The sequence below is a fragment of the Hippopotamus amphibius genome, chromosome 3 (genome assembly GCF_030028045.1).
Source record: "Hippopotamus amphibius kiboko isolate mHipAmp2 chromosome 3, mHipAmp2.hap2, whole genome shotgun sequence".
Classification (NCBI taxonomy): domain Eukaryota; kingdom Metazoa; phylum Chordata; class Mammalia; order Artiodactyla; family Hippopotamidae; genus Hippopotamus; species Hippopotamus amphibius.
This window is the reverse complement of record NC_080188.1, coordinates 141,563,996-141,585,071: the sequence shown is the minus strand read 5'-3', so window position 1 is coordinate 141,585,071 and position 21,076 is coordinate 141,563,996. Positions and strand designations below refer to the sequence as shown.

General features: G+C 46.4%; 1 protein-coding gene across 2 annotated transcripts in view; it reads right to left on the bottom strand.

Annotated features, from left to right (window-relative positions):
* PRRX1 (paired related homeobox 1) overlaps window positions 1-18,068 on the bottom strand; it is a 73,326-nt gene extending 55,258 nt beyond the window's left edge. The window contains exon 1 of one of the 2 annotated variants that reach the window (XM_057727955.1): window positions 16,669-18,068. In XM_057727955.1, coding sequence (XP_057583938.1) covers window positions 16,669-16,909 — 241 coding nt within the window. In that variant the 5' untranslated portion in view covers window positions 16,910-18,068. The remainder of the gene's footprint in view (window positions 1-16,668) is intronic. The other variant, XM_057727957.1, reaches the window with a different exon arrangement.
* Between the last annotated feature and the right edge of the window lie 3,008 nt (window positions 18,069-21,076).

Here is a 21,076-nt window from a genome sequence, read left to right as displayed (position 1 = left end):
AGAATAACAGAATACGGGGTACCAGAGGAGTCAAAACAGCTTCTAGTTTTGTCAGGATTAACTTTGAGGCTTCAGGCAAGCTGCTCAGCCCTGGGTCTCAAAGCCCTATTTGTAAATTGGGCATGACACTACCTACCACACAGCACCGCTGTGAAAATGTAAACAACAGAAGTGGTGTAAATCACCCAGCACAGTACCTGGTCATGATGAGTGCTCAATAAATCTTAATTTCTTTCCCTTCGCTCCCTTCCTACATGGAAAGATCCAAGGGTATTAGATAAGTGGGATCATCTCTGAGCCACAGAACCAAACACAGAGAAATAGAGAGGCTCATCCAAATTCCCTTGCTGACTCAAGAACCTCCTTTGTTATCTTGTTGATACATTTTACATTCTTTTGGGTTAATAGGAATAGAACCACATTTTACAGTTACATTATAGAAGGTAATATCACATGGAGGATTATCTTTCCATGGACGCATTATGCTTGCTACGTAGAAAAACTGTATTTAAAAGGAGAAGCCCAGCTGTCTTTGGTAACTGTTCAGCCCAAAGAAAAACTCATTGAGGAGGTGAGTCAGCAGGGATAATTTTTCGGACAATGACAACCAAGGCCAGCATCTGCAAGACCTGAAATATGGGCTGTTATGACACGTGGTGCATTACTTCTGACGTACTTAATTATGTAACAACAAGATCTGCAGAAGCATAACCACATAGTTCCCCTGAGTATCCTGCCAGTATGCTCCACAAATGATTAAATATAAAATAAACAGCTAACTGTGAATTATGAAGTTGTAATTCCACTAAGGGGGTTCCAGTGATGTCATAAACCACTAGAGCAAAGTTTATGTCACCAAAGGATCCCAGATGGGCTTAGAGGCCTGTAACTCAGCAGTGGTCTCTGCTGCAGATATGACTCCAGGAAAGCCTTTCCCCTTGATTTTTGCCCCTTCTCATCTCTGCGAAGGCCCTCCTTTCTTGTTCTCTTCCTCTGAGCTTTCTAAAATCCCACTAACCCTGCTTTTTTTAAATGCAGTTCCTTTTTAACTGAATGGTCTGTCATTTAAGAAGCTATCCACATCTCCCCACACACTCTTTGGACAGCATCTATGAATTAGATATACTTCATTAGGAAAAAAGCAAAGCCTGATATCTTACAGAAAAATCCATTTAGGGCAACAGCCCTGGTGCACACCTTAAAAGGAGACATTTGAGATGTAACTTTAGTATGTGCCAAGCTAATGTATGTGCTCACTAATGGGATAAATGCATCTCTAAACATGGCAAACTTGGAAAAGTTATGCTGAAATTTCAAAATACAACCTTCCCACAGTCAATGTTTGAAAAAAGGGTAAATTAAAACTTGGCTTTCTCAGACCATGTAGAAGATAAGTACACAAAATTGCATAAATATTAGAAAAACTGCTTTATCAACCATCAGAAAGGAAGGAAGGACTTTAAAAAATAAAAGAAGATACAAAGTACTGAACTGTAAGCTTGTAAATGTGGCATGCTTTCATCTGAAAACTTACTTAAAACTAAAAAGAATAATGTAAAGCAATTATATTCCAATAAATAGCTTAAAAAAAACTACAGAGAAATTGTAAATATTAGGATCTGGGTGAGAGCTTGCCTCTTCTTTAACAAATGCTTTTTCTTCTAGAAGAAGAGCGGAGATAAACATCACTGAAAATTCATCATGGTTAGGATTTTTACAGCCCCCAATAATTGCCTCAAACCGTTTTTCTTTGTTTTATGTGAAGCATTTAAAACAGTGTCAGGCGCCTAGTGAGTGCTTTATGTGGACTCTTTTTTATTTCCCACTTTGTCTGTGCTTTCATTTATTTAAGAACTGCTTTTTATTAAGCCATCTACAACATGAAAAGCACCGTGATAGGCACTCTGAAGTTATTAAATACCTGCCTCTGCCCTTGTCTTCAAAACTTTATACACCTGGTGGAAAAAATAAGCTTGACACTTAGGGAGAGTTAAATAACAATGGAACACACATAACACAGTGGATGCCACAAGGAAACACATCATTCCATACCAATTACTATGAGAGACAGTGGTGTACCTCAGTATTTTCAAACGTTGCGGTATATAAAAATCATCTGGGATATTTAAAATGCACATGTTTGGGAGATTCTGATTCACTGGGTGTGGGTGGGGCCTTAGAATCTACATTTTAAGACACTGCCATTTCTTCTTATGCATGCAGGCGAGTTAGGCATCACACTTTAAGATATACAGGATTAGATTGCAAGTGCATTAGAGAAGGAATCAGATTATCTGTTATTTCTCTTTATCCTTTTTCTGTAAATCATTAGAAATGAACTGCACATGGGAGAGACGTATATAGGAGAAAGAAAGGAAGAATATAAGGACCAAAGGCTAATTTTCCTGGATGAGGAAGGACCCCATGTTCCCTAAAGGAAAGCAGTAACCCAGTTATCTACACCCCCAGTTAGAGACTACATAATATTGTAAAGCACACAAAGCCTTTTTAGCAAACACACAAACATTTTTCCACATGTCAGAACTGATATTCCCGACAGAGCTGTGCTCCTAATCTCTGACTAATACCCACTGAGCATGTTTAGGAGATGACCTGCCTCTCATTTATCATGTGCAGAAGGTACATGGTACCCTGTTTCTCTAGACAGTGAGCACACAAGTCTTGCAATAAATAAACTGTCGTCCAAGTGCCTCACCCACAGTGACCCATTTTCTCCACATGCACCACAAGCATTAGCCACGCTGTTCTATTATGGAAGAATGCTGAGGAGATTTAATCGTTAATTGCTTGGCAAAAAAATAAAGAGCCCTGGATGCTTCATGATATAGAAATGCAGTCTGTATGTCTTCCAGGTTTATCAGATTTCAAAGCCGTACATACGAAAGCAGGCCACATATCAAACTGAGAACAGAATGTTTATCTTACTCAACTGGTTAGGAAATCTAAGTTGGCAAAAGAATGGCAACTTTATGTATAATCACAGTTAACATGGTATTATTCATGTATAAAAAAAATTCAATAAACCTCAAGGAAATCTCAGAGGAGTGGTAAGACAGTGCTATGTTAGAGATATACTGCAGAGAAAATTTGACAGGATTGGTCTCCTGGAAACTCACTGGCTGTGTCAGGTCTGGGATAAGAAGTCTTGATACCTGGTATCCTCAGCATATGTCATATATTCTCCATTAAATTCAGTGTCTAGATAGGGGGGCAGGTGTTTGTCTTCAGTCACTAAAAAGTCTGCCGCGATGGATGAAGCACGTGGAAATATGAAAGGTGGGTGCCATCTCAAATTTTAAAAAGATGTGCAACACTGATTTATGCTCAAGAAGGGGAGAGTGGCCTGAAGGAGATGACCATAGTCAGGAACATCTGAGCCAGATTCCTGGCTGGCAGGCACTGACGGTGTGGTCCTAGGAGTGTCACTAAAAATTGTAAGGCATCAGCTCCAAACTGTAGGTCAAAAACGGATGTCTCCCTAGTCACTCGGTAAGTGACATGCTGTAATACTGTGACTTTTGGAGGATGGCAATATTCCTAATTTCAGTGACATTAAATGGCCTCCAACATGGATTGGGAAATCACACTGAATACATAACTGAGCCTGAATTTGTCAGAGATGTTGTAGAAATGGAGAACAGGGAAAGGGCACACATGCAGGGGCAAGCGGTCCTTGTTTACATCATCTCATCATTCCAAACAATAAACCCCTGTGATAGATATTAATGTGCCAGTTTTTTTAGATGAGAAAATCAAGACCCAAAGATTCATCTAAAGTCAACCAGTAAGAAATTACAGAACCATCATTTAACATGGATTTGTCTAAAAACAAAGTAAGATGCTTTGAACTGCCTAGTGTCCCTAAATCTAAATTAAGTATTCCAGCTTTTGAGAACTGGGTATAAATGTATTGAAATGCATTCTTGTGTGTGATCTTTATTTGATAACTTAATTTAGGAAATCCTCCATTTGACTCCTTATGGTATACTCATGTAGATAAATTTAGTCCTTTATTTCTCATATGTTTTCACAAATGCAATACATTTTTGGCCTGCTATATTCCCGTGAGAAAGATACGCACAGTTTATAATGAAGTTATATGCCCAGTTTATAATGAAGAATAAGAGCCAGAGGAATTAAAAGAGATTTGTGCAGCATGGCAGTGTGTCATGAAGTGGCATGCTGGTGTCCCTCTTCCTAACTCAGTGTTGTTTCACTAGATAATAATGTATCTAAAAGAATCTGGTTGACATCAAAGGTGGTGGGATACAATGAAAAAAATTAAAATGGGATCAGGAGAGAAAGAGTCAAGTCACTCAACAGTAGCTCACTAAAATTCTCCAAGCCGCAGTTTTCGTACCTCTGAAACAAAAATAATTATGCTACCCCTACCTACGTCTTAGAATTGCCTTTATAAAACATAATAGCATTGGCATATGTTCTTAGAGTTTGTGAAGCAGTTTCATATTTTATCTTACTTTATCATTCCTATTATTCATGTTATTAATCCTTTAAGACAAAGTAAGTCATCAGTTTATGCAAGTAATAAGGGAAAAGAATTAAGCAAACCAGCAGTCTGAGTATATTAACTCGGTTTAAACGATTGTACTTTTAAGGCCTACCCAAACACAGCTGGAATTTCCTGGCTGTTCAAGGTAGTCCTGAATCTTCAAAAAAAAAAAAAAATCCAAAACAATGCAGACAACAGATATTCTCATCACCCGGAGAAAGGAGAATGCTAAGGGTAAAGGAAACAACGATATACATTTAAATAGCACCTCATGTATGCTGAGTAAAAAGGATCACACGTGGAAAAATCTCTTCTTCCCTGAGGAAAGCTGAGAACAGACTCATAACAGTTAAATGCGCAGTGATGTTATTTTCTGTTTCTCTTGTCAGGAGGGATTCAGTCTTTGAAATATGTGTAGCAAAACTGCACGTTTCAGTTTCGTGATTAATGAACCAAATTACGTTTTATTTCTTAAATGTGTTGAGGATTCACCCTGTGGTCTTCCCTGGAACTTGAGGATTAGAGCAGCTGAACAGCACATCTGGTTGTAGGCAAGGAGCTCTCTGGGTGGTTCTCCGTCTTTCCTCCTTTAGAACTAGGCAATGTGGGAAACTGCAGAAACTTTTATTGGGCAAGGGTGGTTTTTAATCCTCAAAAATGGTGATTACTCTCCCTGTTCCCCCTTTCTCATGAGGAGAAAGATTCACTATTTAGCTATATCTAATTCATAATTTTAAAATTTCGTTCTGCATGATGTTATATCACTTGCTAATACCTTTCCTAAAGAAAATATTTGCATTCATCAGGCAAATGTTTCAACATCAACTTGCTTGGAAATGATTTTTACATAGACTTAAAATATAACAATTTACATCTTCTCTACAATTATCACTTTAAATAAGGGCTGGGGGGCTGTGGACTTTCATATCTGGATAAACGCATTATTTTTTATTTTTCTAAGTGCTTCTTCTTCTGTCAAAACACACTACTGTGTCCTGGAATATGTCGCTATCCAACCTGATCGTCATTCTACAGGGTACAAAGAAATACATACCATTTTCCTCCTCCTTTTTCTACAAAAGCATGTATGAGTCTTACAACATTTAATAAAAGAAAATTCAAGATCCAGGGATTTACAATAATAGAAAATTTTCGGTCCCTTAAGATATGTTCTCCTCAACTTGCTTTGTGGCACTTTTCGTTACTAAATCACGTAAAAACGAGTTTTTTTGAGCAGTAGTTCTCCAACTGTGGTCTCAGAATGTCCTTTAGGTATTATGCAGGCTTTTCCAATTTCAAAAGGAGACATGTGCTCATGTCTAGGGAAGTTTCCCAGCTAGAACAAGCAGAAAAGAAAAAGAAACTGTTTACTCTGAAGGTCTTTACTGCTGGAAATGTACCCACTGGAACTTGAGAACACTGGGAAATAACTGTGATGTCACAGTTCTCAGCATCCTTGGAGAACTTTTGTTTGTTGTTTGTGTGTTTGTTTAACTTTTCTGATGAGAGCAAGTGGGTTCACAGTGTGTGTGTGTTTTCTTAATTTGGAGGAAACACAATTTTTGAAAAATTAAGAAAAATCAGCCATCAAGAATGTTAATACAAGCATTGTGTAAAAAAAAAAAGAAAAGTGAATAAATACTTTATCATCAAACTATTACCTGTGTCTACCTCAGGGTGGTGAAATATAGGTGACTTGAGTTTCCCACTTCACCTTTTAATGCAAAATAATACATTTTTTAAAATGAGCATGTAATGCACTTCGGTATTACTCATATTTAAAATATTACCTGCACTAGAGATTGCATAAACAGAAGAACCACACAATACTCCCCTAATATTATCTATTTGACTTATTTACTTACTGCAACTGTGGAATAAAACTCTCCCCCCCAAAAAAAGTCTCTAATCTTAAGAAAATTCTCAAGGTAAGCTAACAATTTTAAATATTAAGAAAAAAGTTAAGCAGTACTTGTAGAGGAACTGATTATTTCTACAGTAAGCATTGAGAAAAAGGATTTGCTTGGTCTGAAAGAAGCAGTCAAAGAAGGTGTCACAAGGAGGTGACAGGAACAGAACCTTGCAAGGAGGCATGGGTGGGTCTGCAAAAAAAGAGGCATGGAGCAAGGACATTTCAGATCAGAAGTCAAAGAAGCAGATACAGGAAAGGTCAAAAGGAGAGAGGAGATGCCAGTCCACATATCCTCCCAACCTCCCAGAATCCTCCTCACTGGAATCCATCTTGGCTGAGCGGTTGCGTGCGCCACCAGAAAGGACCCTGAGTTAGAATGATTGGCCAGAGACACCCCAGAAACTAATCCCATCATCATAACACCCGAGACTGTGAGCCACGTGGCAGAGCAGTCCTCCAGGCTTCCCCACCCTCCTGGTCTCCTCCCAGGCATCCCTTCCCAATGAAGTCTCTTGCTTTGTCAAAAAAGAAAAAGAAAAGTGAAAGAACCAAAAAAGAGACTAGAGCACATGTCCCAGCCTAACTAGCACGCTAGGGAAAAATAAGGGAACGGTTTGAATCTGCATGTGTGTGTGAATGCACAGGCTGCTGGGGGCAGAGATAAAAATACAGATTGTAAAGGGTGATTTAAAAAAAAGAACAGGACAAAAGTTTGGTCCTGAGGTAGAAAAGAATGAAAAACAACTGTGAATTCTAAAGAAGGGGAAAACCATGATTTTTTTTAAAAAAAAAAAGCTTGTAAATCATGCACTAGCATTCACTCATTCATTCAGCCAGTATTCTTTGAAGATCTATTATATCCACTCTGCCATCATCTACACATAGAGGAGGACAAGCATGGATGCAGCCTCCAATTAGTTAGGAGGCTGGCTTAGCAGTGCAGGTGAGATCTCACAGAGATTGTAAAAGGAGATGAATTCAAGTGATTTTAGAAGGTAAACGGGTTAGGATTTGGAGTTGGATTGGACAGGGGCATAAAGGAAGGAGTGGAGGATGCGTCTGAAGTTTCTGAGTCTTGCACCCACGTGTTTTGATAGAGGAAAGTAGAAAAGGCTATGAGAGGATCAGACTGGGAACAGGAGCTCATTAGTGCCATGTTTTGGTTGTTTTTGAGGCTGAAGCATTTTGTGCTGTTCAAATGGAAATGTCCAATAGGCAGGTGTACACACAGATCTGCAGCTCCAAGGCGGGGCCTTGAAGCTACATTCTGGGAGTCATTAGTATATAGATGGTTCCTAACAGGGTAAGCCTACAGGAGATCTCCAAGGCAAAGGGTTTAGAATGGGAAGAGGATGGGAGGGGGCCTAGTACTTATGCTAGGTTGGAATGGGGATCCACTGAACTTGGGGAGCTCATTCTATCACTTAATAAGCATTTACTGAGCACAGGCAGCAGATCGGCACCTGTCCCAGTGGTATGTGACTGATGTAATCCAGACCAGTATTTACGGAAGTAGCATTGGTAGAAAATGGAAAGAAAAGTCACAATATACATAATTATTTAGTGTCACCTCCCTGTCTGGATTAATGGTGATGTATGTCAGTGCCTGGGTATAAAGATTTGGATTCAATGCCTATTTCACTTGGAACTTTCAACTTCATATATTTATGAGTTACATGAAAAAGAAACAGAATAGTAACCAGTTCCCCAAACCTCAATCCCCAAGAAGTCTCTAACTGGGTTATTATAAAATGAATCATCAGAGAGGACAAATACATGAAAATACCTAGTATTTTGATCAAAAGTCCTCTCCTTTTCTGAGGATGCTAGAACAGCATTTAAGAAGCTTCTGCGGCCTCTAGGCATCAGTTTTCTCCTTAGCACACAGATCTTGGACAGCCAGTTGGGGCACAGGGAATGAATGCAAAGAAGAAAAGGATGGTGGACAAAATCAGGAGGCCAGGACACTGCCTCCCTATCTCCCACCAGGCGCAAGCCGATTCTACCAAGCCCTTTGCAGGTTGGCATGAATTTGTGTGGATAAATACAATGGAAACTTGAGAAAACGTGTTCTCTGTATATATTCGAAGTGCTGGCTAGGCCTTTCTCTTTGCCCATAGTCAAGCTGATTGAACTTAGCATATCCTGGCTCAAATTTTGATTGAGTTGGGCCCCTTGGCCTTTAAGTTGTACATCTCAATCGTCTTTGAAAAGATTTGGCCTCCCCATATATATTCAGAGTACTGGAAGAGCACCCATCTGTTTTTATGCTTATTTATAACTACACCACCTTCCAGCACTGTGAGGTCCTTTAAAATATAATGACATGACTGATGATGAGAAATTAAGTGAACGGGGTGAATGTTCTTACTCTCAGACAAACGTTTGTGGGAAAGCGATTTCCCTTCCAGTTCTGGCCGCATGCTTCTGCTTCTAGTGAGCACCTAAGCTCAAGAATATCTTGGAAGGCATGTATTCACCGCCATCAGTGCTAAGAAGACACAATATTTATTCTGCCAGTCTGTTGTTCCCAGCATTGCTTTGTCCCGTTGACCCTCCAATGCCAGGGTGAGAAATAGACCAAAAGAGAAGTAGAAAATCCCAAGATTTACAAGCGTGTATCCTCATCTGTCCTGTAAGTGTCTTGAAACTCTTGCCCCAAAAGGGAGGGTCAGTGGCGGCCAGGAGTCAGATTCAGGGCTTGGCAATGGCTGTGGCTGCCCGAGTTGCAGGCACACACGAGACGGTGGGGGCTGCTATTGTTCTTCCTTTGAGCGAAAGCGGCTTACTCTAACCCTAGGGCCTAACTCTAAGGTGGCCGATGTTCTGCCCTATCCAAGGACTTCGGATACTATGAGCGCTTCCGTGGCAGTTCTGCAGCACCTCACTACCACTGCCAGCCCTCCATCTCTCAGATCTGCTCCTCTTTCTTTAAATACGTGGAGTTCATCTACAGAAATGTCTCACCCACCTCCACAGGGACAAATCTTCTCCTTCCTTGTGGAACCCAGGCATCAGCCCTAGCACCCACTTATGGAGGGTTATCTAATCCCACTCTCCTCCTGTCCCTTCCTGCTAACCCTGGAATCGTAGCCAGCCTCATTTCAAAGTAAAGGAAGGCACAAAGCCTACCAGCTATTTCCATGTTTCCCTTAAAAAGCACATGTAGCGTATATTTACGCAGTCCCTGGAGGGACTTCACGCTATTGAAATTTACCATCTTTTGCTACTTGTGCAGAAGTGCCTTCCAGCACGCCTCCCTGTCCTGCTGGAGTCCGAGAGTTTTTGAAGGCCGGGGATGAGTTCCAGCCCCGACCTGGGAGGAATGCGCCCCCTTTCGGCGAGAGAAAGCAAGGCGAGGCACATCTGGCAAAGCTCGCAAGTCCGTTCCACCTCGCCGAGAGCAGCGTGCCAGCGCCCTTGGACCCAGGAGGACAAGTGGAGAGGTAGGGTGGGGGGTGTTTGCATCTTTATCCCGGCTTGCAGAGATGGGGAACATTAAAATCTAAGATACTGTGGCTCTATTTTACAAGTTAAAATTCTTCACTGAATTACTGAATTAACTCTCCCTCCCCCACGTCTCCCGCCTCACTTCCCCCAAAGAGATGAGAGAAGAGAGCCTGCAGTTCTGGCCGGGTGCGATCGCCATCCCTGCAGGAGAGTTTTGGTATAGTTTCTCCTCACCCGCCCGTTAAGAGCATTTCCAATCGCTTGCAAATAACTCCATGAAAGTAGACAAAATAGGAACTAGAGGACCTGTCCTTGTCCTTTCTCATAACTCGGTCTTGGGGATTCAAATTAATACGTATTTTCCAAATGTATTCCTCATTTGGAGCTGAGTCTCGGGAAATCAATAATGGCAAAAATGAAGCCCAAAGTTCTTGGGAATTAGAGCTCCCTCATTACACAGTGCAGCAAAGCGACTGGGCCATCCAGTGCCTGAGGACTGCATTCTGGTCCTAACTCAGACTTATATAAATTCCTGTATTTGAGAACTGTGGGAACAGCAGAATTCTTGATTCTGTTGTCCTCAGACTCTTCTGAGAAGTCACTTGTGTTTGTGATTGATTTGTTCTGACATGTTTTCTTTATTTTCTTTCATAAAATTTCCCTAACCCCACCACCATTTGTGCATTTGTTCCCCTCCCCTCCCCTAAAGTGGCTAATGCCCCTGTAATCGGCTTCCCAGATATTTTTTCATCAAGAAAAGTGGTTCCAGGACAAGTGAAATGTAGTGATTTTTTTGGTCTTAAACCTAAAATTGATAGCCCATAATTCTCTGTATGACCACTTCCTTGAGGCTGCCTCACTAAATTAGACAGAAGACGACACAAAGAATCTACTAATATTCAGACCACGGTGGAGACTCCTTACTCAAAAACTTACATACGTGGAAAACAAACCCACTGACCCCGAAACACCGGTGACTGTCCCTCCTCAGACATCTCGGCAATGTATCTCCGCATTTATTGATTTAATAACAAACAGCATTTAGAGAAAAGGAGGTCGTGGCAGTTTTATATTATTACTGTTTGAGACAGTTGGTTTTTAATTGAGCATTGTTAGCCTGCTCACCAAACTATTTGATTTTACAAGAATCCAAATTCTTGTGGATAAATAATAATTCTGTTGACATACGCATCTTCTTTGAATTGTTGAAAAGAAAGTTAAAGTGTACCAAAACTATGGGAGTGGCAACTCGCGCCGCATCAAATTAAAACCCAGAATTCGACCAAGAGCGCGCAAACCGGATGACAACGGCGCGCAATCACAGGTACTTTCTGTAAATGCTTGGACACGAAGTGGCAACGGGGAGTCGGCCCCTTATCCAAATATTTCCTGTTAACAGTCGGGTCTCTAGCTCGGAGGAATACTTCCAGGATCCCGTCTGTTGAACTTACGAACGGCGTGTATCGAGGATGCTAAACCAACCCTCTTGTTTGTTCTTCGGAAGGATCACTCCCCTCAAAGCTCTTCCACCCTCAGCGAGGGAAAAAAAAAAAAAGCCTTATCTCCTTTTCTACAAATACACTCTCCCGATTCCTAAAAACTGCACTTCTTAGGGCTTTTGCTGACTCCGTCTCTCCTAAAGGGTAAAAACTAAATACATATTCTCAGAGCCACTGAAAGTCGGCCCCGCCAGGAGCGGGAGGCACGCGGGGTTTGCAGCGCACGCACACGAGCGCGCGGATTTGCAACTTCCTCGCACCCGAGACCCTGGCGCCCCCAACGAAGGAGAGGGGTTCTCCAGGCGGCAGAGGTCTGCTTTGGCGGTTTCCCCTGCTGAAGGAAGGAGCAGGTAAACAGGATATGGGAGAGGAACTGAAAAAGAAACACATCTTTTAAAAGAAAAAATCAAATTGGTCTAGGGATCCTCATGGCAGAAAATCTATAAATGTTATTTAAAAGTGAAAAAGGTTCCCGGAGGTGGCTACTGGCCAGAGCGATGTTCAAAATTCGGATCTGAGCGGATCTGAGCCAGTGGAGTAGGAAGTTATCCTTGGCTCTGAAACTGCTGGGGGGGGGGGGGGGGGGGTTCGCAGGGGGCTGGAGGGGGTGACATCTTGGTTTGGAGATGATTTATTTACCCGTGTTGTAAAATCTAAAATGACGACCCTGGGAAGGCGAAGAAACTTCAGGGACCCCTGTGAACTACTGCTGCCCGCCTGACGCCCCTACGCTCTGACCTGAGCTTGCCGGAGGAAGGTTAAGGTCGCCGAGCAAAAATGCAGAGTTACGCGACGCCCAAGGCGCGGGAAAGTCGCTCCCGAGTCTTGGGAAGGGCCTTCTGCGGGAAATGAACGGTGGAGCCAGTGACTCTCTGTCTTCTAGAATTGGGGGATCTGGAGACCTAGGGAGTATTGGCAGCCGGAGCCTGGACCTTTAGAGGCTCACCTCCCCGACGCTTCAAACTGCACGCGCCCTTCGCTCCAAAGCGGGAGGGAGTCACTAAACTCAATTTCTACGAAATATTAAGAGGAGGCCATTCAGCCCCTTGCTTCTGCATGTAAGGTAAACAGGATGCACAACCTCTTTTCTGGACTTGACATTCGACCTTGGGGACTTAGTGACCTCCCTTGATCCTGGATTTCACTGCCTCCTCTAAAGAGAGAAAAAAAAAAAAAAAATCCAGGCTACGCTTAAAACGGTGTGTTTCGTTGGCTCCCCCTTGAATCGAGATAATTGAGGCCCAAATTCAGAGTGGCGGCACCGGTTCCAGGGCCCCAGGGTGGTGCCGCATAAGAAAATTTCTGGCGCTGTAGGTGTTGCAAACACTGAGACTCCAGGGGAATTGATGTTCCGATATGAATTCCAACCGGGGAGCGCCCAAGAGAACATTCCTGCTCTCCGGGGCGTTTCTCTGGCCTAGAAGAGTCGCTAGAGATGGGCCCCCCGGGAGTGTGGCAGGCGGATTGGGCGGGTGATTCCTTCGCGCCGCGTTTACACCTCTCCCTTTGTGACAAATCGATTTCCCAGGGCCGCTGTTCTGCATTTGCATCCCGCCCGGCTCCAGGCCCAGCTGCGCCCGGTGCACACTTAGCACCGCCTTGTGAATGTGTGCGTGTGTGCTCGCGTGTCTAATTGACTTTCCGTCTACCTTTTTATGACTACATGTGTTTCCAACAAAAGGTCTTATTAGGACAATCTGGTTTCACTAATTTAGAGGTTGGGAACGTGGAAGGCAGGAGCTTTTTTTTTTTTTTTTAAGAGTATGCAGAAGTTCAGATTAAGAAATGACAGCGGGATGCACTGTCCTCCTAGGAGTAGGTCTGCCTATTTTTATGACCTGTTTCTTTTTCCTCTCCCTAACTACCCCTGTTCTACCACTACCCCCCTTCACACTCCACACTCCCCCATTAGCCACTGGATTTCTAGCGGTATTAAAGAACTGTTTCTTCAAACATTTAAGGTATTTGAACGCTGAAGTTTGAGAAATTTACTAGGCTGTGAGTATCAGTAAAAGGAGAAAGAAATCCTTCAACAGAGAGGAAAATGGAGTGAATAAAAAACAAGGAGGAAACAGAATTGTGGTGTGGAGTACAGGAGATCAGCGGGAAGCCTTCACTTTGGACAGTACTTGGCTCCTCTTAGCTAAGATGGGTCCAGTTTGTAATTAAAAAATTGGCAATATTAGTGATCTAATATTGCAAGTGTCAATAGGATCTGTTTTACTTATTTCAGCTGAACAGAAGATTTAGGAAGGACCTGTTCTGTATAGCTCTAAGAGGAAAAGGTGTCTTTTAAATGTTCCTCATCTCTCCAAAGGAGATTATGGTTTCTCACACTGGAGTAGACTCCCAGCAGGCTGCAAAAAGCACCTGACTCTTGGTGCCCTCCTCTGTCCCTCGCAGCTAGCAGCCTAGCTCTAGCCCTCTACCTGAGACTCCTCTCTTCTCTGATTCAGTCTGAGCCTCACTGTCCAAGGTGGACTGGAGGCCCAGCAGCGCTCCACCGATCCTGACTTCTAGGCAGCTTATGACAGCTTCCTTGGCATCTCCTGGTTGGGGTCCAAGACTAAGGACAAGGGTCCTCCTGGACACTTGCTATCACTCAACTTAACAGACCCTCTTATTCTCATCCCAGAGATGGGGAAGGAGGTTGAGGAAACATTGCTCCTAAAAGCAACTACTATTTGTTAGTAGGATAGGCCCTGTCATCTCCAGAAAGCAAGGCCTGTGGCGTGTGTGGGTGTGTTTGGGTGTGTGTGCGTTTTCTCAGCTACTTTCTCAGCCCCAGGTGTCCGTCAGCTAGTCCCCATCACCCCGCTCTGCATTCTGCCACCTCCTTCTGGAACTGTTTGTCTACCATTCTTCCTCAAGCATCCTCTCCCCTAGAATCTCTGCTTCCTTTCCCGGGTCCCTCCCCACCAGGCATCCTTACTACTAGAAACTCTGTGATGTGCTCAAGTATCAAGCGGGCGGGTTCCCACAGATCTCATCTGTTTCCCTGGACAAATGGTGCCCAACTCCTCCTGCTGCCCTTTGCCTGTTCCCTAGCGCCTGAGGTTGCCACGTGCTCAACACAGCCCCAGGCTTGGGGCTTGAAGGAGCCATCCCTGGGCCGACTCCCCACCACCAGGGCCTTGTCTCAGCCTGGGGGCACTTCCCAGATGGCCTCCTCGGCCCAGACTTGCTCTGTACCCACCAGGAGGCCATCATGAATCCTAACTCCCCTCTCTTTGTGTCCACTTAAAGTCAAACAACTGGACTCCTCACCATCTCTCCAGCCCGTGGGCCCTGGGCTTGCTGCGGCAACCAACCCTGGGCCTGCTTTACACAGCCCTCTGCTTGCTTTTGGGGCAACCCCGGCTGGCTTCCCTTGCCACACCCTGATTTTCCATGCAGACGTTTCTTCACGACCTTGTTTTCTGTTGTGGCTCCAGCCTTCAGTTCTCCCAATAGTAATAAATATTGCTGTAAATAATTAGCCACGACAAAACAAAAAATGGCAGAATTTGCAGAATTAGTGAAGCTTGGTGATAGGCACATGGAAATTCAGAATTTCCCTACTCTCCTTACCCTTTGTATGTTTAAATATTCCCTAGTAGAGTGTTTTAAAGTAATATCATTTCGCAGTGCATTTTCTTGAGTTACAAGAGCCTACACCTTCGATTAACTGATGCTGCTTGACTGTGCTGTGAGGCAGGAGCAGCTGCCCAGAATGCACCAACAAGGACGCCTCTGTGCCCAGCCATTACCTGGGACTTGGAGACACAGGGTCTTCATTCCTCAGAGTTTCCCGGTTTTTCCCTGCTGTCAGGCCAGGTCAGACTCCCCATCACCCTCTGCCTCTGCGCAGTAGTAGGGGGGATCGGCCCCAGCTTGCCTTTGGCTAAAAACTTTGAGGGGAGCCCAGGCCTGGACCAAGGATGCAGGGCAAGCGGCAGGCGGCCTGCAGTAGAGATGGGCTCTCCCTGCGGCCTGTTTCAGTGTGGCCCTTCCACCACTTTGCACAGGCCTTGCTTCCAGTTGTTTCTAAGTCCCGTTTGCTTTGTTATCTGCTTTCTAAGAGTCTGACTTTGGCACTATTTTTTGAAAATCACAGAATGCCAGTGAGCCCCCTGGTTCTACAGGTTCCAAGGTCCAAGATGAAATAGTCTGCAAATAATGGCCTGGAAAGGGATCGGCCTCATTTAAAAACTTCCAGCCAAGTTCTGACTCTTACAGCCTTGAAGAGGAAGTATCCAATCCCGTGTCATCTGGGATGAGCCAAGTGACAGGTCTGTTATAGACTCCGGGACGTATGGATACACTTGGAATCACGTTTTTTAAGGCACTGCTAATAACACGAGGCGAGATTTCCTTGGGGGAGCGATACTAATCAGGGAGGGTGCGGAAGGGAGACTACACATGGACTTTTCTGGAAATCTTGGGGCCAATAGGGAGAGCTCCTCCAATGTGACACCGGGCTCGGCATTGGAGCCGGAGCCTCCGCAGCGCATCTCTCCAGCGCGGGCTCATGCGGGGCGGCAGCTCGGGTTTCACCCCTAAGGGACACTCCCTTTGCTTTGCCTGCGTCTTCCCGTGTCATTCAGGCCTTTCATTCTATCGGGGGTCTCAAACCCCGTGCAGGTGTCGGCAACTGTCCGGGGACAGAGAGTGGGACCGAGGACAGAGAGCGGATCCGGCTTTCGAGCCGGGCGCTCCAGCGCCGCCCCTCCGGCGCGCCCGGCCTTCGGAGCCCGTGCGCCATGCGCTGCCCGAGCAGCGCGAGTCTAGCTCGCTTGCCGCGGTGCCCTCCGCCTCCTCTGTCCCGCCTGCGCTCCGACCCGCTCACTCCACGCGGGAGAAGCCCTCCGGACCCGACTCAGCATCTTTAACCCAATGCCTTCCCAAACAGGGGGGACTCCCCGAGTTGGCTCCGCTCTGGGTCCCTTTTCCAGCGCAGCCCTGTCGCCCCGCAAGCGGGAAGACCTGGCAGCCGCGCTCGTCCGGGACCGAGAAGCAGCGCGGTCGGCTTCGGCGAGAGTCCGCGGCGGGCAGTTTCCGAGCCCAACCGCAGGGCCTCCCTCCAGCGGCCGCCCTTGGCTCCGTCCTCCGCGGAGCCCTCCTTTTCTCATCCTTTTCCCTCTGTCTGGGACCGGTCCTTCCTCCGGCCACTGCCACCAACCTCTCCGGGTCCCTGACTTTCTCCCTCTGGCCCCAGGCGGGCTCCAGCCGCCCAGCCCGGACCCCCGCCCTCGGTCCGGGACACACAGCCCCGCGGGCATGCGCCCCTCACTCACTGTCCTGTTGCGGGGTGTCGCTGCCGCTGGTGAGTCCCGGCGACTCCAGTAGGCTCCGGCCGGCCTCGCCCACGCTCTCGTCCGCCTGCGCCGCCACCATGTCCCCGGCTTCCTCCAGGTCTAGCAGGTGACTGACCGAGAAGTTCTTTTTCGCCTGCAGGGTGTCGAGGTTGCCCGGGCTGTCCAAGCGGCCGCCCAGCGCCGGTTGCCGCTCCAGAACGTGCCCGTAGCTGGAGGTCATGGTCTCCCCCTCCGATCCCACCCACCCCCCTCTTCCCGCTCGAATCAACACCAAACGCTGTGGGCGCGAGGGGGGAGAGGAGCCGAGTGGGGAAGAGAGAGGGGGGGAGTGAGAGAGAGAGGGAGAGAGAGGGAGAGAGAGAGAGAGAGAAGGAGGGGAAGAACAACAACAAAAAAAGTGTAAAGAGGGCGGGGGACCCCCTTCTGTAGAGTAGAGCGTTCTGCACCAGCAGCCTTCGACAACCTCGGTTGCTTTCCTGAGGCCAAGTCCGGCGCGGTCCAAAGAGATAATCCACACCAAAAAAATAAAATTGAAAGTCACCCCGTGTTCAAGTCAGGAGAAAAAAAATCCCTTCCAGCTCTCCAAAAGCGTCCACACGCACACACTAAAAATAATAATAAGGGGGAGAGAGGAAAGGGGAGGCCAGCAGGGCGGGGGAGTTAGGCAAACAGAAGAAGAGAGAAGAAGGGGTGGGAGAGAAGAATCAAAGTGGTTTTTTTTTTTTAAGGTTAAAAAAGTTATTCCCAGGCAAGAGTTCAAGCACCAACAGAAGAAGGCTTGTTCCAGCTTTAAAACATCTTCAAGAAAACGTGTTCCCCCTCTCTGCACTCCTGTGGATTCTCAGGAGTGACTAAAGTTTCAGGAGGAGAGGGTGATGTCTTGCAGATGTATTGGAGAGCAGGATTCTCACTTTACTTTTCGTAAGGAGGAAAAAAAAAAAAAAGGGCTTCAAGAGTCCGAAGGAGGGTGGTGGTGGGTTTCCCCCGTTCCCTTCTCTCTCTCCCCCTCTTCTTGCTCAGCGCCTTTTTCCTTCTCAGTTGGATCAAGAAGCTCTCTGGCACTTCAAAAGGCACAAACTGGCATGCAGAGGAGGCTTTGTAGGGAATACAAGAAAATTGGAGACCCCTGGGAGGGCAGATCTCGACTTAATAGGAGCCTGTAATTACGTGGCAAAGCCTTTGTGCGGTGCCTGACGTTTTACAGACCCCCTTTCTCCATCACAATCTCCTTCTTCCTCCTTTCCCTCGGACCAAAAAACAGTCTGATTAAGAAAACCCCCTTTGCCAACTTCTGAGCAAGAGAGAAAGGGAGAGGGAGGGAGGGAGAGAGGGAGAGAGGGAGGAGGGGGAGAAAGGGAGGGAAAAGAAAGCGAGAGGGCCCCTTTGGATTTTTAAAGTAAAGGTCTAATTATCATTCCCCTGCAATAGTATCACGGGGAGAAAAGACAAACTGAAACCCACAGTCACTTCAAACGGGCTGATTATTTTGCTTCGGCATTAACTCCTCCAGATTTGTTTAAGATCCTGTTGGAAAATCTCATTTGCATGTTTTGATAACAGCTGCGGGGAAACTTGTTGGAAAAAATCCACAAGTATCTCAATCAAATTTTCTTCTCTGCCTTTTTTTTTCTTTTTTTTAACGTTTCCTGCTGTTCTAACAGTTTTGGGGTAGTGGGGGTGGAAGAGCGTCTGAAAATGAGGGAGAGGGCAAGCATATTAAGGCTACATTTGGCTCTGTGGAGACAGCCTATTAAATAATGTAACAAAATGACAGGAATGATCATAATGGAAGGCTCTCCCACGCTTCCTCCGTGGACTAAAGGCAGGTTGGGGGAAATCGAGAAGGCGCTGAATCGATTCGAGTCTCTCCGCGCAGCTGGGAATCCCGGGGCCAGGCAGTAGGAAATTTACATACTTATTTAGCTGGAAGAAAGGACTCTCGGAGTTTGTCATAATTGCTCCCCTTCCCCCCACCCTGGCCAATTTCGCAACCTCTTTGGTGCGGCCAAGGTCGCTTCCCCAGGCTACGACGCTAAGCCGAGAGGGTCGCGCTGCCCAGATGCGGAGGAAGTAGGGGCAGTCCAAGAGCAAGCTGCGGGTGGAGGCTCCAGCTAAGGTTCGGGGTCCAGTCCGGCTGCGGTGGGGGTGGGGGAGGGGAGGAAGGACGTAGCGGGGTGGAGGAACCCCCATCCAAGTCTACGCATAATGCTTTGTCGTCGGATTGCTGAGCCCTAACTTGACAGAGGACAGAGAGGTGCTGAGCGATTTTTTCATGACCTGTTGGAATTTGGTAACAGCTTTAATAGTCTCATTAGAAATGAGTTACTATATGACGAGTAAGTAAAATATTAAGTGCTTATTTGTGGCGTTTTATGTTCTTTAAACACACACGTACATTCCCTCACTCTCTTGATTACTAAACTTTTTTTCCCCTTTTTCCTCCTATAGCCCAGAGGCTCGACTGGACAGAAAGAAGGGTCCGAGTGTGCGTAAGTGGTTTCTGGGCTCCAAACGGCCATAGTTAGCCCAGAACTTCCAGCCCTGATCTAGGAAAAGAGCATTTGATGCCATCAAAGGGCTGCAGATTGAAACCAGATGTGCTCGCCTCGGTTCTTTCCATGCATTTAATTAAGGAGCCGGGATGGAGGAGACTTTTTCATCATTAGTCCACCCACTCCCCCCTCCTCTTTCCATCCCTTCGCCCTCCCCCTGGCCCGCTCGCACCCCCGACCGGGAGCCCCCAGAGCCCCGCCAGCGCCGCGCGGTGCCCTGAGCCCGTCGCTCCGTCTCCCCAGTGGTCGGGGCTCTAAGGAGTAAACATCTGTCCGCTTCTGGGCCGGGGCGAACTGTGCGCCAGGGGTAGCGGGATGCTGGTGGGAGACCGACGAGCTCCCGGGTGGGCCCGCCCGAGTGGGAGCGTTGGAGGCGGGTGTCTTGCGCGGAGATTTCCAAAACCGCTGCTTGCGCGCGCTTAAGCCGAGCGCCACGTGTGTCAGTGCCACCGGCTGGAATGGAGGCGACTCAACCGCATAGAAAGGTTTTCACCCGGCATCCCGCTGCATGAGCTTAGGTGAAAGGGCCGAGGGGCCGTTTCTCCCTTCTCTCTACGCCCCGCGAGGCACGGCTGGGTTTGTCCCTGCAGCCGAGTCAGCCTCCTCGAAACTTCCCAGAAAGGGAGCAGGCCCTAGACTTTCCCTCCTTCTCACCCTCATTACACAGTTGCATTTTAATGTTTCTTTTCGTCCTTGATACCGACCGAATTGCCCTTTGTGACAAAGGTCTGGATAAAGGGCCAGGGGCTTCTGACACCCCCCCCCCCGCCCCCCGGGAACTTGCCGGTTCCCCTTAAAACCCATTGATCTCCGTCATTTGAGGGGAGATCGCCCTTCGGAGGAAGTTGCCTTGTCCCGGGTGTGCTGTCGGCCTGGTTGGTGACCAAGAAGTAGCGACAGGGAAGATATGGGCAGTTGGAAACATAATCGGACGTCTCCACATGTGTTCCGCCGTGTTTTCCAGGAGAATCAGGCTCTCCTTTAACAGCATCCACTTGTCATACTCTAAAAATATCAACCAATCATACCAATACCAACTAAGATGCTAACGGTTTCAACAAAAACACCAGACACTTGCTTAGCATTTGTCGACCAAATACATACATGTATACATATATAAATTTCTATGCACAATATTATCCCAAAATGTCTTCCGGCTTGAGAGCTCAAATACCAGCCGACTGTGCAGGGATCGTCCAGCTGCCGCACCGCAACTCTCCGCGCTGCGCTAGAGTCCTGAGGCCCGGGAGGCCCGCTCCAGGAATTGGGGTGGCATTTAAGGACTACGTGGGAGGGAAGAAGCGCTGACAGAGTGTCCTCCAAGCCCAGAAGAAGTTGGAACTAGGGGAGAGACTCCCGGGGTGTCCAAGGGAAGGGAGATGCCAGCTTGGGACAGGGTCTGGGGGCAGGCGGCAGGATCCCTCTTGCAGTCTCGGCATGCTTTTCTTTTTTTTTTTTTTTTTTTTGAATCCTGCGGGAAAGGCTCTAAGGACTCTTCACTCCTTCCCAGGATATCCATGTGCCTCAACTGCAGGGACCAAGCCCCAAAGTTCTCACCGCAGGGAGCTGGGGCAGCAGGGTGAGCTGGGAGGACGCTCTGGGAGGGGCCCCAAGAAAGCAAATCTTCGAGGCATAGACCCTGCAGAATTGATACTTTTTTCTCTTGTTTAGGTCTTCGTGGGTTTTTAGTTTTTTTTTACTTTTTATTTTTTTGTATTAACAATTACTAGTGGATTGGATCCACACCCTTATTATGTTTACACAAAGCATTTGTAATTTGTTGAGATTCTGGATTGTAATTAAAAACCATTGAGATAACCCTACAGAGAGATTCA